At 48.8% G+C, this 17,570-nt stretch overlaps 1 protein-coding gene across 1 annotated transcript in view; it reads right to left on the bottom strand.

The window, feature by feature from the left end:
- Positions 1-17,570, bottom strand: part of LGR6 (leucine rich repeat containing G protein-coupled receptor 6) — a 119,446-nt gene that overhangs the window by 23,870 nt on the left and 78,006 nt on the right. The window contains exon 6 of the mRNA XM_030303205.1: positions 13,580-13,651. Coding sequence (XP_030159065.1) covers positions 13,580-13,651 — 72 coding nt within the window. The remainder of the gene's footprint in view (positions 1-13,579; positions 13,652-17,570) is intronic.

Raw genomic sequence — 17,570 nt, 5'->3', positions numbered from 1 at the left:
ACAAACTGAGGGTTGCTGGAGGGGAGGTGGGTGGGGGGATGGGTTAAATGGGTGATGGGCATTAAGGAGGGCACTTGTTGGTATGAACACTTGTTGTATGCAAGTGATGAATCACTAAATTCTACTCCTGAAACCATTACTATACTATATGTTAACTAACTATATGTAAACTAAGATTTAGATAAAATTTTAAATAAATAAATAAATAAATAAATAAATAAATAAAGCATATTAAAGGAAAAAAAAAAAAAGAAGTGGCTTCTGCCTCCCTAACCCTGAGACCAGGCTGGCTTGTGACTGGCATTAACCAAAACAGAATAAGGCAGAGCTGACATGGTGTGAGTTAATCCTAAGTCACAAGAGGCCTCACAACCTCTGCCCTCCTTTGGGACATTCCCACCACCATGCAAGGAAGCCCGTACTAGCCTCCTGGGTAATGAAGGCCTTGTGGAGAGGGCCAGCCAATAGCCCGAACCTAGGTCCCACTCACAGACGTGTCAATGAGGCATCTTAGAGCCTCTAGTCATAGCTGAACCTCTAGCAGACTGCAACCTGGTCAGGGAGCCCAGGCAAAGTCTCCAGCAGAAAAGCACTCAGGATGAGCCCAGGTGATCCACAGATTCATGAGAAATCATACATTATTGTCTTAGACCGTTACATTTTAGGGTGGTTTTTTATGTAGCAATAGATAATGAGAGATCCTGCTTTCCTTTATACTGACATCTGACGTATATTTGTTTGCTAAATTTCTTCCCACCCACTAGAATGAGGTTGAAAATAGAAACTTTGTTTCACATTCTAAACACCAAAATACTGGCACAGAACGGTAGCTCAACAAATATTTGTTGAATGAATAAATGAATGGGTCTAGATAAATTAAAGAATGAATTAATGGACTCTTAAGAGTATCTACAATATTTGGCGGAACATCCTTAGGATTTTGAGGTTGGTGTCAAGAAAGGTACAAGATAATCCTGAGGGGCACTCACTGTTAGGCTTGCCCAGGGCCACAGAGGCCATGGGAAGACGGGTCACCTGTGATTTTGCTATCACTGAGCCCTTACACAGTTCACTGGACTCATGTCCAGGCAGCCGAAGTGAGTAGTTCTAGCTTTCCTTTGCAGTTCCTGATCAGGAATCCTTCCAGAAATGGCCTGACAGACAGTGGGAAAAGACATGTAGTAAAAGGCATGTGAACTCAAAGGCCATTTCTTGTAGAGCAATGTGGAGAATAAAAACTGTGCAAATGTCAAAAGGAATTCTGCAAACTACACGCTGGTGGGGCGGCCTGAATTTTCCCATTTGGATATCTACACAGATTCAATGACTTGGATAATTGGCAAAGCCCTGCTTCATTTGGTGCTGTTTGGATGTAATCTCGGGCTCTAACCATGTAGGGAGCATGTCTTCACAACTCTCTTTTCCCCTTATGGATTCAATTCAGTGCCATGGATGTTTGTTGCCTGCTCAAAATACACAGAAAAATCTGCTGGGTAAAGCAGAAGGTAGAAAGATGCATAAGAGATAGTCTTGTCTGGACAAATGCACAAGACAACCAGATGAGTGGCCTTGGCATGATGCGTGCAGAGGAATACACAAAGCATCAGGACCTTTGGAGATCACACACAGTTGAGAAGACTTCATGCAGGGCTTCATGGAGATGTGGCATTTGAACCAGATCTTGACGGTGGGGCAAGATTTCAATAGGTAGAGAGAAGGAAAGGATAGGTTAGTCAATCAGAGAGAGAATGGTTTAAAGGAAGTATGTGCTGTGGAGTTTGGAGAATAAGTGGCACAGTTTGGTTGAGCAAAGGGCAATATTTGGAGGTGAGATTGGAAGAGTGTCTCCCTCGACTGTTGTATACTCTCCTAACTGGAGTCCCTGCCTCTAAGTCATCCATAAGATAACCTTGGTTGAGCACGGATTATGCGCTGGGCACTAAATGCTATGCCTGAATGATCTCTTAATCCTCACGACAGCCTAAGAAGTAGTTACCACTATTATACCCATTTTACTGTTGAGGAAAGTGAGGCACAGAGATGTCCAATAACCTGCCCAATTATTAAACAGTCATGCTAGACATCACTATCCACCGAAATCCACCCTCTCCTTTCTCTACAACAGCAAAGCCCAACACCTTCAGCCACTTGCCATGCATAGCTGTTTAAATGTAAATTAGTTACAAGTTAGTAAAATAAAAGCTCGGCTCTCAGTTTCACTAGTGACACTTCAAGCGCTCAATATACCATGTGGCAAGTGGCTACCATATTGGAAGCACAGATTTAGAACATTTCCATCATTGTAGAAAGTTCTGTTGGACAGCGCTATCCTATGGTAATGGGAGGAATAGCCAGGAATGTGGCTAGAGTGTATCCCCAGCCTCCTTTGCAACAAGTGTGCTTTCCCATGGAAGGTGGGCAGAAGTGGTATGTCCTACATTTAGTGCAGGATTTTTAACTAGCCAGCCTGTCTCCTCCACGGTCTCTCTACTCTTTCACTAGTTAGGTGCCAAAGACAGTGAGGAGATAGGGATAGCAAGATCCTAAGAAGCCAGGTCCCTGAGTCACCATATGGAGGAGGGCCATTTGCCAAGAAGAAACACCCTCTTTGGACTATTACACGATCCAGAAATGAACTTCTATTGTGTTTGAGCCATTATACGTGTTTCGACCTATTTGTTACACAATTTGGCTACCTTAACTAATTCACCATCACAACCAAGATTTGAACCCTGGCAGTGAGAGTCCGGAGTCCACACTCTTCGCTACTACACATCTGCCAGGAAGATCTTTTTGAAATGCCAAACAGACTGTGTCACTCTCCTGCTGAGAAATCTGAAAAGGCTCCCTCATTACTTACAGAACAAAGTTCAAAGTCCTCAATGGGCTCTGATGCTATACATCTTCAGCTCCGTCTACCATCTCAGCCCCCATGTGTTTTCACAGCCTCGTGTGTTTCCTTGTGCCCTTCACGCTTTCAGCCTGGGATGCCCTTAACCCCAGTCTTAGATGTCGAAATCCTAGCTCCCCTTGAAGTCCAGGCTCAAATATACCTTCCTTCATGTACCCAGCCCCATCCCTGCAGTCAGAATGAATCACTCACTCTCTCAGTGCTTTTCTGATGTTTTCTCCAGAAACATGCTTAATATTAGAATAATAATAGTGGTGGTAGTGGTGGTGGTGATAACGATAATAATCAGAGTAATTACTAGGTAATAGTCACGATTCTGGGTGATTTATATATATTAATTCATTTCATTCCCATGCCAATCCTTTGAGGTAAATACTTATTATTATCTCCATGTTGCAGATGAGAAACTGAGGCACACAGAGAGGCAATCACTTGACCATGAATGAAAGAGCTGGGACTGAAGCCCAGGCAGTTTGAGTCCAGAACGGGGTTATCTGTGTACAAAGTGCCTTCCCCATGAGACAGGAAGCTTGCCACTATCAGGAAGCACATGAGCTCCCTTTTGAGTCTCCCGAAGCCCAGGCACAGGGCCATATATGCGTATGGTCATTGTCAAGAATGATCATTTGAGCCACTGTCAAGGCCTGGAGATGGGAGTTGCTTTGGCCTTTGTGGCTGGCCACATTGGGGCAGTGTCTCAGCCCCTTGGGATCAGAAGCCAACATACAGCCTCTCGGCAATCGCAGGAAAGACCCGCGTCAGGCCACAAGCTGATCTGATCCAATTCCTCCATTGCAAGGTGCTTTATGATGCCCTAAACCTCCCTGGAAAAGCTCATCCATGGCTTTATAGTTTATTATCGTTAATAGCCCAGAATCAGCCAGAAGCCCAGGAAGAGAATTATTCTGTATGCTGCTCCCAGGAGCTGGGAGCAGGCAGGGGAGGGCTGAGGTTAAAGAAAAACCATTCCCAGCTCCAGCCGGAATTCAGTCCAGAGGCTGCAGCTGTCCATGGCTGATATGCCCCTTCATCTGCTCAGCTGCTTCCAGCCAAATCCAATCAAAACTGATGGTAGACCCACACAATCGGTAAAAGTAGCTAAGCAGGTGACCCAAGCCCCAAGCTGCTCAAGGACCCACATCCCCAATGTTCTCCATTCCATCTGGCTGTGCAGGAATGGCCAACTCCTGAGATCTCTGGGGAGCCTCACGATGGACTCAGAGCACAGAGCTGGCAGGATTTAACAGTCATCTTGTCCGGCCCTTTCTTTTTATTGATAAGGAAACTGAGGCTCAGAGACAAGAGGTAAATCACTGCAAGTCCCAGAGCCGAGGCCTGTTGGCTCTTGCTTTAACATCTTTTCTGTGTACCACCCAGAGTTGCAGCCTGGCTAGGCTCCAAGTAGCAGGGCTGAGAAAAAAGTTTTAGGGAGAGTGGGAAGAAGGATAAACGGGGTGGGTTGCGGGGGGGCGGAGGGGTGGCGCACCAGGCTTCCTCCCAAGGGAAGAAACTCCTGTGGGAGTCTCTTTGGGTGCTAACAAGCATGTCAAAACCAATTGGTTGTTAGGCTAGATGTCTATTTGTGTGTTATATGTTTTAGAGTGAAACAGCTTTGTCCTCTGTGCACCAACAGGATCACCTCGAACTAGCCAGTTAACTTTGCTCAGTCGTTTCCTCACCTGTACATCAGGGATGCCCATTACATAAGGCTACTCTGTTCATCCGGCCCAGACCCTGGTCTGGACACTCAAAAAATGCCAATTCTTTCCCCCTCTTTCTTTTACTAGACACTAGACACCAGAACAGGCACTTCCATTCATCCGACACTGCAACAGCAGACACACAAGTTGGTCTATCTACTTTTCACAACAATAAAGGAAGATTAACATAATTAATTGGGCTTCCGCTTACACTTTTATTCTCAAGGCTAATATTTATGTTTATTGCCAGATCACAGATAAGGGCACATGGAGGAATGTGGGTGAGCCTAGCTCCCCAGCGTGAAACACAAAACACAGACGTTTCTGATTGTAAACTCTGAACCATTTTTCTCTCCCAAAGGGCCCGTAACAAAAGCGGGCAGGCAATGAATACATGACTTAATTGCTCTTCCTGTATTGCAGACTGAGCCTTTATCTCCATCTGACTTCACATGCTTGGGGCAGATAACCTGGCGAGCCAGGAACCAACAAAGACTTTATGACTAATAGCATTGTTTTACTTTCTAAACAACCTACATAAAAGGCCACCCATTAATAAATGCAGCAATTAGTAAAATTGTCATCGGTTTCTATTGAGAGATACAGACACGCCTTCCTCCTACCCTCCCTCCACCTACGCTCGCTTCTCCACCAGAAAGTAAATTCAGAAAATATCCGAAGCAATAACAGCGCCAATTTTAATGAAAGTTGCCGATCTCTGACACTGAGGTTACTTGTTGCCCTGCCCGAATAAAGCACCTGGGATCAGAGAAGCCCAGAACCGGAAGGGAGGTAAAAGGCAACAGTCCCATCTGCCCCCGCACGGGACTCATCTCTGAGATTCCAGGGGAACAAGGATCCAGTTTCTGCCCGGACCATGCAAATGGCAGGGCTCACCAACTATGCTGGGCGTTAAGGGGGCCACGGTCGGGCTATTCTGCAGATTAAGTAAGCCTTCCTCATCCCAAGCTAGAGCACCACCCTTACTTCCTCTCTTGGCCCTCATCCTGTCAGCTAGAAGACCATAAAATATGTGTGATCTTTCAAAGACAATCATCACATTCCACCTAAGTCTTCTCCCACATTCTTTGAAGGTGTAGACAAGGTGCATAAACATTTCATATTCTCACCACCCTCCCCCAGAAAAGCCTTAGACACACTTAGAAATGGTATAATAGGATCCCATCATCTAGATGTGGGCAGACCCTTGGGCAGCACCTCCTTCACCTGGATGCCATGGACCCATTAATGCAGGGGACCTGAGGTCTTTGAGGTTGCCCTGGTCTGGGCAGAATGTAGCTTGAGGTTTTGTCCTAGTGACTTCAACTCACTGGTCGAATGTCAGGATCCTGAGCTTCATCCGGGTCAGGGACCTTGCCCCAAGGCAAGGATGAGGGACCATCCCTGTGGGTCCAGCCCATGTCCAGGGCTTCAGTTTCTCCATCTTTACTAGAAGAGGTCTGGTCTGTAGACTCTGCACAGCACTTAGTATGGATGTCCGGAGCTGGGATGAATCTTAGAGATTGGATAGTCCAATGCTCTCATGGTTCAGATGGAGAAACTAAAGCTCAAAGAGGAGCAGAGACTTGCCAGGGGCTATATATCCATTCATTTGTTCAACAAATATTTATTGAGCACTTTCGCCATGCCAGGCACTGTGTCAAATGCTACAAAAACCCATGAAGAGGGTGCCTGGGTGGGTCAGTCAATTAAGTATCTGACTTTGGCTCAGGTCATGATCTTGCAGTTACCAAGCCTCACTTTGGGCTCTCTGCTGTCGGCACAGAGCCTGCTTTGGACCCTCTGTCTCCCTCTCTCTCTCTGCCCCTCCCCTGCTTGTTCTCCTCCCCCCTCAAAAATAAATAAACATTAAAAAACTCATGGAAAGGTGGGAGAAAGATAACAAAACAACCTGAATAAATAAATAATAACATAAATATCAGATTGGTGAGTGCTATAGAGAAAATTAAGTAGGAAAAGGAGATGGCAAATGATAAGAAGTGCTTGCAAAATGGTGATCAGGGAGGACCTCGCTAAAAAGGTGACATTTGGGCAAAGTCTCGGAGAAGGTAGATAATTGTAGAAAGAACATTCCAGACAAAGGAAACAGTCAGTACAAAGTCCTGATGCAGGAGCATATCTATCTAGTGTATCCAAGGAAGCCACTGTGCCTGGAGTAGATTGAAGGAGGGGTGAGGCCAGAGAGGTAGCAAGGTGTCACATCACCCGACACCTTGCAGAACTTGTAGGCTTCTTTCCAGAACTTTATAGAACTTTGGTTTCTTTCCAAGAGTATGATGGGGAGCCACTGGAGGGTTTTGACTAGAAGAGTAACATGACCTAATTTGTATTTTAAAGGAGTCCATCTAGGGGCGCCTGGGTGGCTCAGTTGGTTGAGCATCTGACTCTTGATTTTGGCTCAGGTCATGATCTCGTGCTGCATGTGGGGCTCTGCACTGACAGTGTGGAGCCTGCTTGGGATTCTCTCTCTCTCCCTCTCTCTCTGCCCCTCCCCTGCTCACGCATTTGTGCATGTGTGCGTGCTCTCTCTCTCAAAATAAATAAATAAGCTTAGGGGCGCCTGGGTGGCGCAGTCGGTTAAGCGTCCGACTTCAGCCAGGTCACGATCTCACGGTCCGTGAGTTCGAGCCCCGCGTCAGGCTCCGGGCTGATGGCTCGGAGCCTGGAGCCTGTTTCCGATTCTGTGTCTCCATCTCACTCTGCCCCTCCCCCGTTCATGCTCTGTCTCTCTCTGTCCCAAAAATAAATAAACATTGAAAAAAAAATTTTAAAATAAATAAATAAGCTTAAAAAAAAAAAAAAGAACTCAGGACTCCTGGTCTAGAACCCTTCAGTCTCCGTGATAGCAGGGGCTGCATTTTTCTTGTTCATAAATGTTTTCCTCGTGTTCATAATGGTGGCCCGGCACATACTAGAAACTCAATAGATATTTATGAAATGAGAAAATTGAACGAAACAGAAAAAGAGAGTGGTAATTATTGATTCTTAGCAGCTCTTCCTTCCCACAGATATTAAGGGCCAGACCTGAACATCTTCGTTTCCTCTCCATGGTGTCTACCAGAGAACCAGCTGCCAAGTGGTTTCCCCGGGTCTCCATCAGTGCCCATCTCCCCACCCCACTCCCTTAATCTCCCATCACCCTCCACTGCAGATGGGCTGGCCAGGGTGCCTGTGAGAGCAGCGGAAGTTCAGAGCGGAAGCTTTGGCCCCATTGCCAGCAGAGGAGGAAAGGGTAGCAGTGACAAGAATGGTGACCTTGGCTACCCCAAGCACCAGGGCGATGGGAAAGGGAATGTTGTACCGGGAAGAACTATTAATAACTTGCCATGGTATTAGAACACAAGACAAACTTATTGGGCAGCTCGATTTTCTGCCTGTGAGAAGTCATTAGTGGTTCTGTGTGGAAAGCCAGAAAAAAAGTTTTATATGGAACAATAAATTCCTCTATAAGCCACAAAACCCCACAAATTTGCAGCTAATAAACCCACAAATGTAAGATGATTAAGAACTGGCGAGGAAAGAGTTCCTCAATTCTTACAGGGTTAGCCTGGAGAGGCAGTGTGGTCTGACGGACTGAAGCCAGGCCAAAGGCAGAGAAACTCGGGTTCTCGTCCTGGTTCTTAATGAATTGGATGACCTTGAGCAAGTCAACCACTCTCTGCCTCAATTTCCTCATGTGTAACACAAGGATACACAATTTCTGCCTCGTCTTCCTCAACAAGTGGTTGTGGGGGAGGTTGGGGGTGAGGAGAAGTGAGATATGAGACCCAACAGCCTGCAAAACAATATCTTTGAGTGTCTTAACTGTGGGAACTTATCAGTGGGATGATCAGCACTTGCCTTAAGATTAGCAAGAAAATCGACAAGATTCATGTGAACCTCTGCTCCACCCATTTGCTTGCCCAAGAGCACTTTGCCAGGGAACCTGCTAGTGGGTAGCGATAGTGGGTTGAATTGTAGCCCCCTCAAAAATCTGTCCACATCCTAACCCCTGGAACCTGTGAATATGACCTTATTTGGAAAAAGGTCCTTTGCAGATGTCATTAAGCTAAGGATCTTGAGGTGAGATCATCCTGCATTAACAGGATGGGCCTAAATCCAATGACAAGTGTCCTTGGAAGACATGGAGAAGACCACGTGAAGACCGAGGCAGAGATCGGAGTGACGCATCTACAAGCCAGGGAATGCCAAGGGTAGCCAGCAGCCACCAAAGGTAAGAGAGGCAGGGAAAAGATGCTGCCTCAAACTTCCAGAAGGAATCAGCGCTGCCAATACCTTGATTTTGGACTTCTGGCCTCTCCCAGAACTGTGGGAGAATCCATTTCTGAGGTTTTCTTAAGCCACAAAATTTGTGGTAATTTGTTATGGCAGCCACAGGAAACTAATATAGTAGCCATGCCCTGATTCCCCGGGACTTCCTAGCCACCCTATAGAGGAGATGAGTCACACCACGGATGGCTATGGAATGACACCTCTGGGCAACACTCTGCCTGCCACCTTAAGACACACTGTCAAAAGAAGGGGAGGAGAAGAGGAGGAGAGAGAATGAGATGAAGGAAGGAAGGAAGGAAGGAAGGAAGGAAGGAAGGAAGGAAGGAAGGAAAAGAGGGAAGGAAAGAAGAAAAGTTATTGAAGTAACTTGGGCGGGGGGGAAAGGCCCATTGCTGTCTATCCAGCATCAAATGGGAGGACAGAAAGAGAAAGCCAACACAAATTGAGCACTTAGAGTACTCCAGGCCTTGTAAATATCATTGTGTGAATTGTAGAACATCACCCCCATTTTCTAGCTGTGGAAACTGAGGCTCTCGAGAGGTCAGGTGACTTGGGCACGTCACATGCTGCTGGAGGAGCCAGCATCTGAATGCCAGTGTGCTGACTCAAGCCCAGTCCTTTTTCTACTCTAGGATCCTCCTGAGCTCTGGAAGAGCCGCCAGTGAAAACCTGCCTGGTTTTCCATTCCAGCTGAGGGCAGATCATCGGGCCCAGGACTGAGAGGTGGTCGGATACTCTCAGGACTAAGAGCAAAATCTGTTGGTGTGGCTGGTTTCAATGACATGGAGACAGGGGCGCACTTTGCGGCCACAGCAGCTATTGAGGTAAAAATATTCTGCAGAAGCACATCTCTGGGGCATCTGGCACCAAAGGAGGTTTTACATGGAATGCACAATTTTGTATTATAAGACAGAATTCTATAAATTCCTGCTTTGCCCTCCTCTCCTCCCAGACCTCAGTTGAATGCTGGTCCTGCTTTATAGAGGGAGCTAGAGCCAGTAGGTTTCTGTTCCACTGTGATCCCGGGCCCCCCTCCAACGGGGAAAGGTCCAGCCAGTACATGAACTCCAATAGCTCTGATGTGTTTTATGAGGTGATAACAGGGCCCAGATATCATAGTCCAGGCACGAGGGAGGTGAGGCACTGTTGTCCCCAGATCCATTCTAGGCCTCACTTCTTTGAATTCTAGCTAAGACGCAGACATCAATTTCCCAGATCTAGGAAGTGGGGGCAGTCCCCTTTGGTTGTAATTGCATTTGCAAGGCTTTCCCCCCCCCGCCCCCACCGCCTTTTATTTTATTGGTAGGTATAACTGGGGATTCAAGGATCATGATCTGATAGCACCTGAATAGCACCCTGTGGCCTCTGAGCACGAATTTGTAGGCACAGACCTAAGGGCATGAAGGCCTGGTTTCACGTCCCTGGGACGCCAGGGGAGAACCTTCTCAGAATTCTTGCTGGTCACGCTTTCTCTTACTTGTCAACCTGGGAAGTCCTGTAATAAAGCTGCCCTCACAGGAGTTAGCGCTAAGTGGGGCAGCGTATTAGGGGGCAAGGGGTTTGGATGCCAGTGGCTTACCACCGCTTTTACAAACAAACTGTAGAAACATGGGCAACTCATCCCAAATCTCCAGATTTGGTCTGATCTGGAAAGGCGAAGAAACAGCACTTCAAGGGTTCAGAGAGCTGGCTCATCTCTGATTCTGAATTTCCCAGCAGCAGTGGGACACCCTCACCGCGGGAGCAGAAAGGAGGTGGCGGGTGCAGGGCAGAGTTTTTCCTGTCTGCCTCCGGCTGGGGTTTCTTGACAAGGTCCGGGACGATGATGAAAGTATGAGGAGAAGTGCCTGTACCTGGTCCCTCCTCCCCAGGTGGCATGACCGGGGGCTGCTCTCCCTCCTGAGAGAAGCCAGCAGACAGAGCCAAACCACAGCTTGGGCTGGGGTGGGGGGAGGAGGGGGGTTGATCTCCCCTCCGCTGCGGAGATGAGAGAGGTCTAAGTGGCAGAGATTTACAGGGCCCGAGGGAGAAATACCCTTCCAGTAAGACGCTCACATGAAAAGCTCCAAAGTAATAACTGAGGCTGCAAACTGTGCTAATTATGCAACAATTAAAAGGTTTGACTATCTTTCTCTCTCCTTTTATTCTCCCGGCCACTCCTCCTCCTTTCCACATCTGGGTGCCCCTGCAGGCTCCCCGGCAAATGCTGGGGCAGGGGAGGGATAGAGGATAAAGAACACACTTTCCCCCTTTTTAATTGGAGATCAAAAGTTGGAAGAAGAACTTATCCCTCAGGGGTGGGGAGAGAAGGGGTGTCGTTCAGACTGAGGCCCTCAGAAGAGGGGATGGGGATGAGAACGGAGTGTGGGGCAGGTTCCTAACACAGTTTCCCAGGCTCTGTATGAGACTTACACACATCATCTCATGTAACCCACAGGTCAACCCCAGAGGATCAGTGTGATTAGTGGTATTATATTGCAGATCGGAAAATGAAGACTCATGAAGGCAAATGCCTTGACCAAGGTCACACAGCTGGCAGGACTGGCAAGGCTCCCCAGGCTGGCTGACGCTCCGAGCTGTAGACTTCGTCAATGAGGCTATTCTGCCTCCACAGTGTAAAGCCGGGAAATCTTTTCCTGTCTCTTGGCCTCGCCTGTCCCATCTGTCCAGTGGGTGCAGAGCCTGGGCTCTGTGTGACCGAGCCAAGCACTTTCCCAGACGAAAGGTACAGTGGGCACTTAGCGGCAGGATTGCTTTGTAACGAAGCCAGTACGAGCTGAGCCAAATGCCCTGCGCAGCCATCCAGTGGCTAATTGAGAAAGAATTAGGCAGTGTGCCCCAAAAGTGAAGAAATTGCTGCTAGGTGGCTTTTTAGAGGTGCCAACCCACACCCGGTATACATGTCCCCTCCCCACTGGATTTCCCAGCAGAACCAACAGCCCCCACACTCCAGGGCAGGTAACACTGGACTCCTTCCTGCCCTGCTGATGCCTGGTAGCTCAGCCTCCAAACACCGCCTCCAAAATTCTCGTGTCCCCCGAGGGAGGGTGGCTACGAGGGTGTGGGCCTTAAGAGGACAATGGCTCTCCCTTACATCTGGATCCCCCAAATGCCTCGCACCCACAGATGATTAAGGATAGCAGAGTATTAAACTAGGAACGTTCCACGGTATTTTCTCAGTTAACACATTCTAGATCTTGCTCTGTCCCTAAGTGAGGGAGTAACTCTGGGTACGCCACTTCCCTGGGCCTCAATTTTCTAGTATGTTGATGGAGCAGACTAGAGTGTCCAGTCTGAACTGCCCAGCTGTCTCTGAAGGCTAGAGAAGAGAAGCACAGAGCCCAAGTCATGCACAGTGGCAGGGAGAGGTTCCAACTTTCCCGACCCCAGGCTGGGGGACATCCTCCCACATGCCACTCCTGGGCACTCAGTCAGCTGCAGGGGCGGGGGGTGGGGGGGTGGACACAGGGGGAGCTCAACCCAGCTCTGCCGTTTGTCGTGCTTCAGGCCGAGCCCCAGAGAGCAACCAGGCTCCCGGGTCTCCCGCCCACAGGAAAGACAAATGGAGCATTGGTCTTGGCCTCCCCCATTCCCTTCCCCTCCGCAACCACAAATGCAGACAGCTCGGGCCTCCTGGGCTAGATTTGCCAAACGGTTTTCCCCAAACCGTTGCTTTCCTCAGGTCGCAGCTTGTCTCCCAGCATTTTCTCCTGGGCTGCTTTGGATTCTTGAAAATCCCTCACCTCAGGAGCTCGGGTATGTGTTTGCGTGTCGGGGGAGGAGGGAGGAGGTGGAGAAGGGGAGGCAAAGGCACTGTGGCCATGCCCCTGACACTGTGAGCCCTGCCTCAACCTCAGTGGCTCACGCCTGACCCGGGAGGTCCTCCTCTCCTGGGCGCTGCTGGCCTGTACCAGGTGACCGTGGCAGCCAGCTCCCTCATGGCAGCTGCGGGACCCCAGCTGGCATGGCCGGCGGACTTAGAGAGCCCAGCCAGTTGTTTGCTCAAATGGGGCCCACTCAGCCCACTCTGCGGGGGCTGGCGGGACGCCAGAGGAAATGATGGGAGGGTTTGGGTGCATTCTGACCTTAACCGAATTCCAGGATGATGATGTGTGAATAATATGGCTTTTTAAGCGTCAACAACTTGGGTGCTTTTTATAGTCAGGCCGGAGCGCTGAACGGGCCATCCCCCCATTAATCATTTAGCTAGTTAGATCCACTGGCAAACCGTACCGGCATGACTCCATGGTATTACCCTCCCTTCTGTCAGCAGCCTCCCTTAAACAGATGTCAAAACTGCCATCAAATCAGCCCCAGCCCCACCCCCAAGCCTTCCATTCCCCAGGCTCGATATCCTCATTCTTCTGGCTCTCCTATCTATCTAAAGTGTTCACTATTTCGATGGTCTCTGCTGGCAGAGATCCTGGATTCCCCCTCCGCGGGCCACCCTGAACTCCCGGAGGGCACATTCCCACCCACCTGCAGGAGGAAGGAATGCATTCTGTGTGACATCCTACGGAAAATGCCAGGGAGGGGCACGTGGGTGACCAGGCCTGGAGCCAGGCCCCAGCACCCCAGTCCCGCTGGCTTCTCCCTCCGCCAGCCTCCCCTCCCTCCTGCGGGCCTCCGGGCCTTCCTCACCAGGACAGAGCCCTACCACAGCCTGGGCACTCACAGCGTCTCCAGATTGCGCAGCCCCTCGAAGCTGTGGGTCCCCAGATGCTGGATGCGGTTGTTATGAAGATGCCTGTGTGGGAAGGAAAGGCACGTCAGAATGGGCGCCCACAGCATCGGGCGGGGGGTGGGGTGGGGGTGGAGAGCAGACGGTGGCTTAAGCAGCAAAGTGGAGGCAGAAGCATGGACAGAGTGACCCCAGTGGTCCAGCCCTTTATCTCCAGGGACAAAATGATTGGCCAAGACTGACTTCCGAAGTTACGATCTCCAAGGCTGGATTAACCATGGGCTACACGGTTTTAACTGCCTATTGAAGGAAAATGCAAGAGGAGTGCCCAAGGCCAAGGCTGAGGCAGGCTCCCACTAAGCTCTTGGAGAGAGGCCTGATGTCAGGAGGGCTCCAGTCTGAGGCTTCTTCTACGGTCCTGCTCCCCAGGACCCAGCCTGCCTGACTCAGTGGCCAGACGCGCTTATGGGAGCCAAGAGCAAACCACTGCAGACAACATATAATTAAAGGCTAAGCTTTCTGTTATAGCTGGAGAGGGCTGTAGACAGGCTCAGAGATGGGAGACTGGTGAGACCAGAGGAGTCAGGGAAGGCTTTACAGAGGTGGTGATCCAGAGCAGGGCCTTGAAGGATAGGTGATCTGGACAGGCAGAGAGAAGGACATTCCAGGCAGAGTTAACAGGCGGACAGAGGTGGGGAGGTAGAGATGAGCACGTGTGTCTGCGCAGGATGGTGAAGGGCTTGGCCAGAGTGCACACAGGTTGCCGAGATGTAAAAGATCCATTTGGAAGACACTTCCAAGGTAAATAGCGAATTGAAAATAAGTGACAGAATGTTCTTCTCCGGATTCCTAACGAAAGAAGCAAAAATAGCAGAGACCCCTGTCTCCAGCCCAAATATAAGTAGCAACAAAGCAAAGACAGAGACATAAGTTAATGTAAATAAACTGCACAAACTGGAGACCAAGGAAAACTCTGGAACTCCTAATAATCTCCCCCTTTCTTCAGGAACTGAATTGGCAAGAAAACAAAATCCTGAGAATTTCCCTTAAAACCCCCCAATCTAAATAATGTTCTTTTCCCCTCCCTACTTCTGGCTTCCAGAGGAAACAGGTGAAACAGGGGAGTAAAATAAAGGCTCCAGGCTACTCACTGAATGGAGGAAATGACTTGAAGCCCAAGGGGATTCTTGGGTGGAGGGAGTGAACTCACACAGTTAATACACTCTGACTCTGCAGACAGAGCAGAGCCCAGGCTGTCTGACAAAGACTGGGCTCCCCCTTCAGAGCACACTCCCCCTGCTTCTACTATAGAAAAGCGGACGGAACCTCCTCTACCCACAATACTAGCCCACAAACTTTAGCTTGGAGGGGAGAACCTATGGGGCCCAAAGATGACAGACTGAGAACAACTTGACAGCTTTCTAGGCAGAGGCCAGAACAAAGGATTCACATGGCAATTATGGATGTACCAGGGAGACCGAGGGCGGGAAGAAGAGAGCACCCAAAAGCAGGTAAAGTTCCAAGCCAAGGAAAAAAATATAACTAATGGAGGAGGGCAGAAGGAAATTTACCACAGTGGCCTCCTGCTACAAAACAATCTCCCAAAATAATATTTCAAAGGCGAAATTTTAAAAATGAAAGAGAAATGGCATCGTGGATGACAAAAACAAGCTGGGGACCCAAACTACATTATTAAAAAAAACTAGTCAAGAGATTTGAGCCAAGGAACAGGGTAAACACTGCTGAAAATTGAGTGGGTGTCAGAGAAAAAACTTGAGATAACCATGGCGAATGGTGGCTGAATGAGACAAAAAGGCTAAAACCGTAACGGATGGATGTAGGAGACATAAAGGTGATTCAACCACAGGGGTAATGGATGTCTCAGAGGGAGAGAATCCAAAAATGAGATGGGAGATATATTCAAACATATAATACAGAAGAAAAATTCTCTAAAGTGGAGAAAGCAGGGAATCTGCAGCTCAGAAGCATCCATTGTCTCAGGAAAATCAGATGCAGAGCATTCTACACTGTGACATATTCGAATTAATTTATCAAAGTTAAAGAATTAAAAAGCCTTTTCAGGCAGAAAAAGGAAATCACTTAAAAGGGGAAGAAATCCCTCAGGCCTGCAAGGTGTTGTTCAAAACAAGAAAACCCCATCCAACATAGATGGATAGAGATGGGAGTCGAAAGAGTCATGGGTCCTGTATGCTTTCCCCATCCTTGTCCACCTGCACCACCAGGTTCCAAGGGGAGACAGACCCCTCCCATATGGAGTTTCTGATTTGATAGGGAAAACACAGCTCCTTGCATCCTGGGAATACACTGTCACCCCTTTCCAAGGGGTTTTAATTTTCTCCGTTTCCTCCATGCCTGTATCCTGACTGTCACCAAATTCTTATCATTTCTTCTGCCTCCTGCTGAACTCTGGTCTCCATTTTCCAGGCCCTTCCACCTCCCCCAGCATCTCTGGTCTACACCATCTCAGCTTCCCAAATATCTGGCTCCAGGGTTCCAACTTGCTGTCCCAAATCATTCATTCAGCCCGGACATCCTGGACACCTCCAGCAGCCCAGGCTGGGGCAGACTGTTGGGGCTTTATGGTTCAAATGAAGAGACAAGATTTGTACCACTGACACCACCCGATTAAGCATTTTCCCAGGGTCTTGTCAGTGCTAGAGCGGTGATAGGAAGGAGTTGCATGTATATCAGAGCAGCCTGATACAAGCCCTGGGTTCAGGTTGAAGAGAAGCCCCTCCTCCTCCACCCCACTTATCTACTGACACCTCCAGCCAGACCCGTGGGCACCACTTGGGTTTAACCAAACTTTCTTACTTCCTATCACACGGTCTTCCTTATCTACCTCCTGGGTCTTTCTGTAGCTCGTCCCATAGTCCCTGGATAGCTTTCTCCAGCCTCCTTTCCCCTCTCAGGTGAGTTGGAGGCAGGACAAAGGGGTAATGCTTCTGGCCCTGTCTCACGCAGAGGGGCCAGCTGTCCTTCAGCTTTGCTCCTGCCCCAGTAGGTTTTCTTTCTTTAGTCTCTTGTCCTTCCTTTTGCCCAGCGGGGCCCTCACCCCTCCTGGATCTGCAGCAGGCCAACTGTTCCAATTCCCTGGTTCCCAACCAGACTTAGGAGTCATTTCCGATTTCCCTTCCTCCTGGTCTTGTACCCTCTGAAAATCTCTAAATCAGATTGATTCTTCCTTCAAAACATCCCTCCGTCATGTCTTCCCTTCTGTTCCTTCTGCCACCTCCTTAAACTAGACTTTGGTTGATAAACGAGAGCTTCCTAACTGTCTCCCCGTTCCCATCCCTTTGAATCAGTCTTCCTAAAATACCTCCTTCTCATCTTTGCCTGAAAACCTTCAAGCTCTCCTTCCCCAGTGATGGACGAAAGCCAAACCTCCTGCTCTGACACTGTGAGTCCCTCAACCCACCTTTCCAGCCTTTTCTCCAACACTCTGCACGAGGATCCTCTGCTCCCACCAGACTGGCCTATTCGCCGGCCACCAAACACCCCAACTTCCCCTCGGTGTCTTCACGACACTGCTTGGAACAATGTCATTGTCTTCACCATCTCATTCTTCGTCATCTTTCCAGGTCCAGGACCCACCCACCTTCCCCCTGAAGCCTTCCCTCTTACCCTCTACATTTGCTTTACCGCCCCAGTATTCCTACTTTGCATGGACCTGTATCTATCATCAGCTATCTTGGCATGCATTACATCATTAGCTGTCTTTTTCCACATTTATTCTGCTGTTTCAACTAGAGTGTCAACCCCTCCCTGGAGGGCAGCAGCTGTTCTCATACTTCTTAGAATCGTCAGTGTCCACATAGGAGTTCTGAAAATGCCTGCTGCTGTTCATTTGTCTGGGACCCATCATGTGATCTTCATTTTCCCAGTCTTGTCTCTTGCAGACATCTGACCCCATTCCCTCAGGGTGTCACAGGGATGTCACCAAAACTAGAATCAGTCACCTTGT

This window comes from Lynx canadensis, chromosome F1 (genome assembly GCF_007474595.2).
Source record: "Lynx canadensis isolate LIC74 chromosome F1, mLynCan4.pri.v2, whole genome shotgun sequence".
Lineage (NCBI taxonomy): Eukaryota > Metazoa > Chordata > Mammalia > Carnivora > Felidae > Lynx > Lynx canadensis.
The sequence above is the reverse complement of the archived record's forward strand: the minus strand, read 5'-3'. Positions and strand labels throughout refer to the sequence as shown.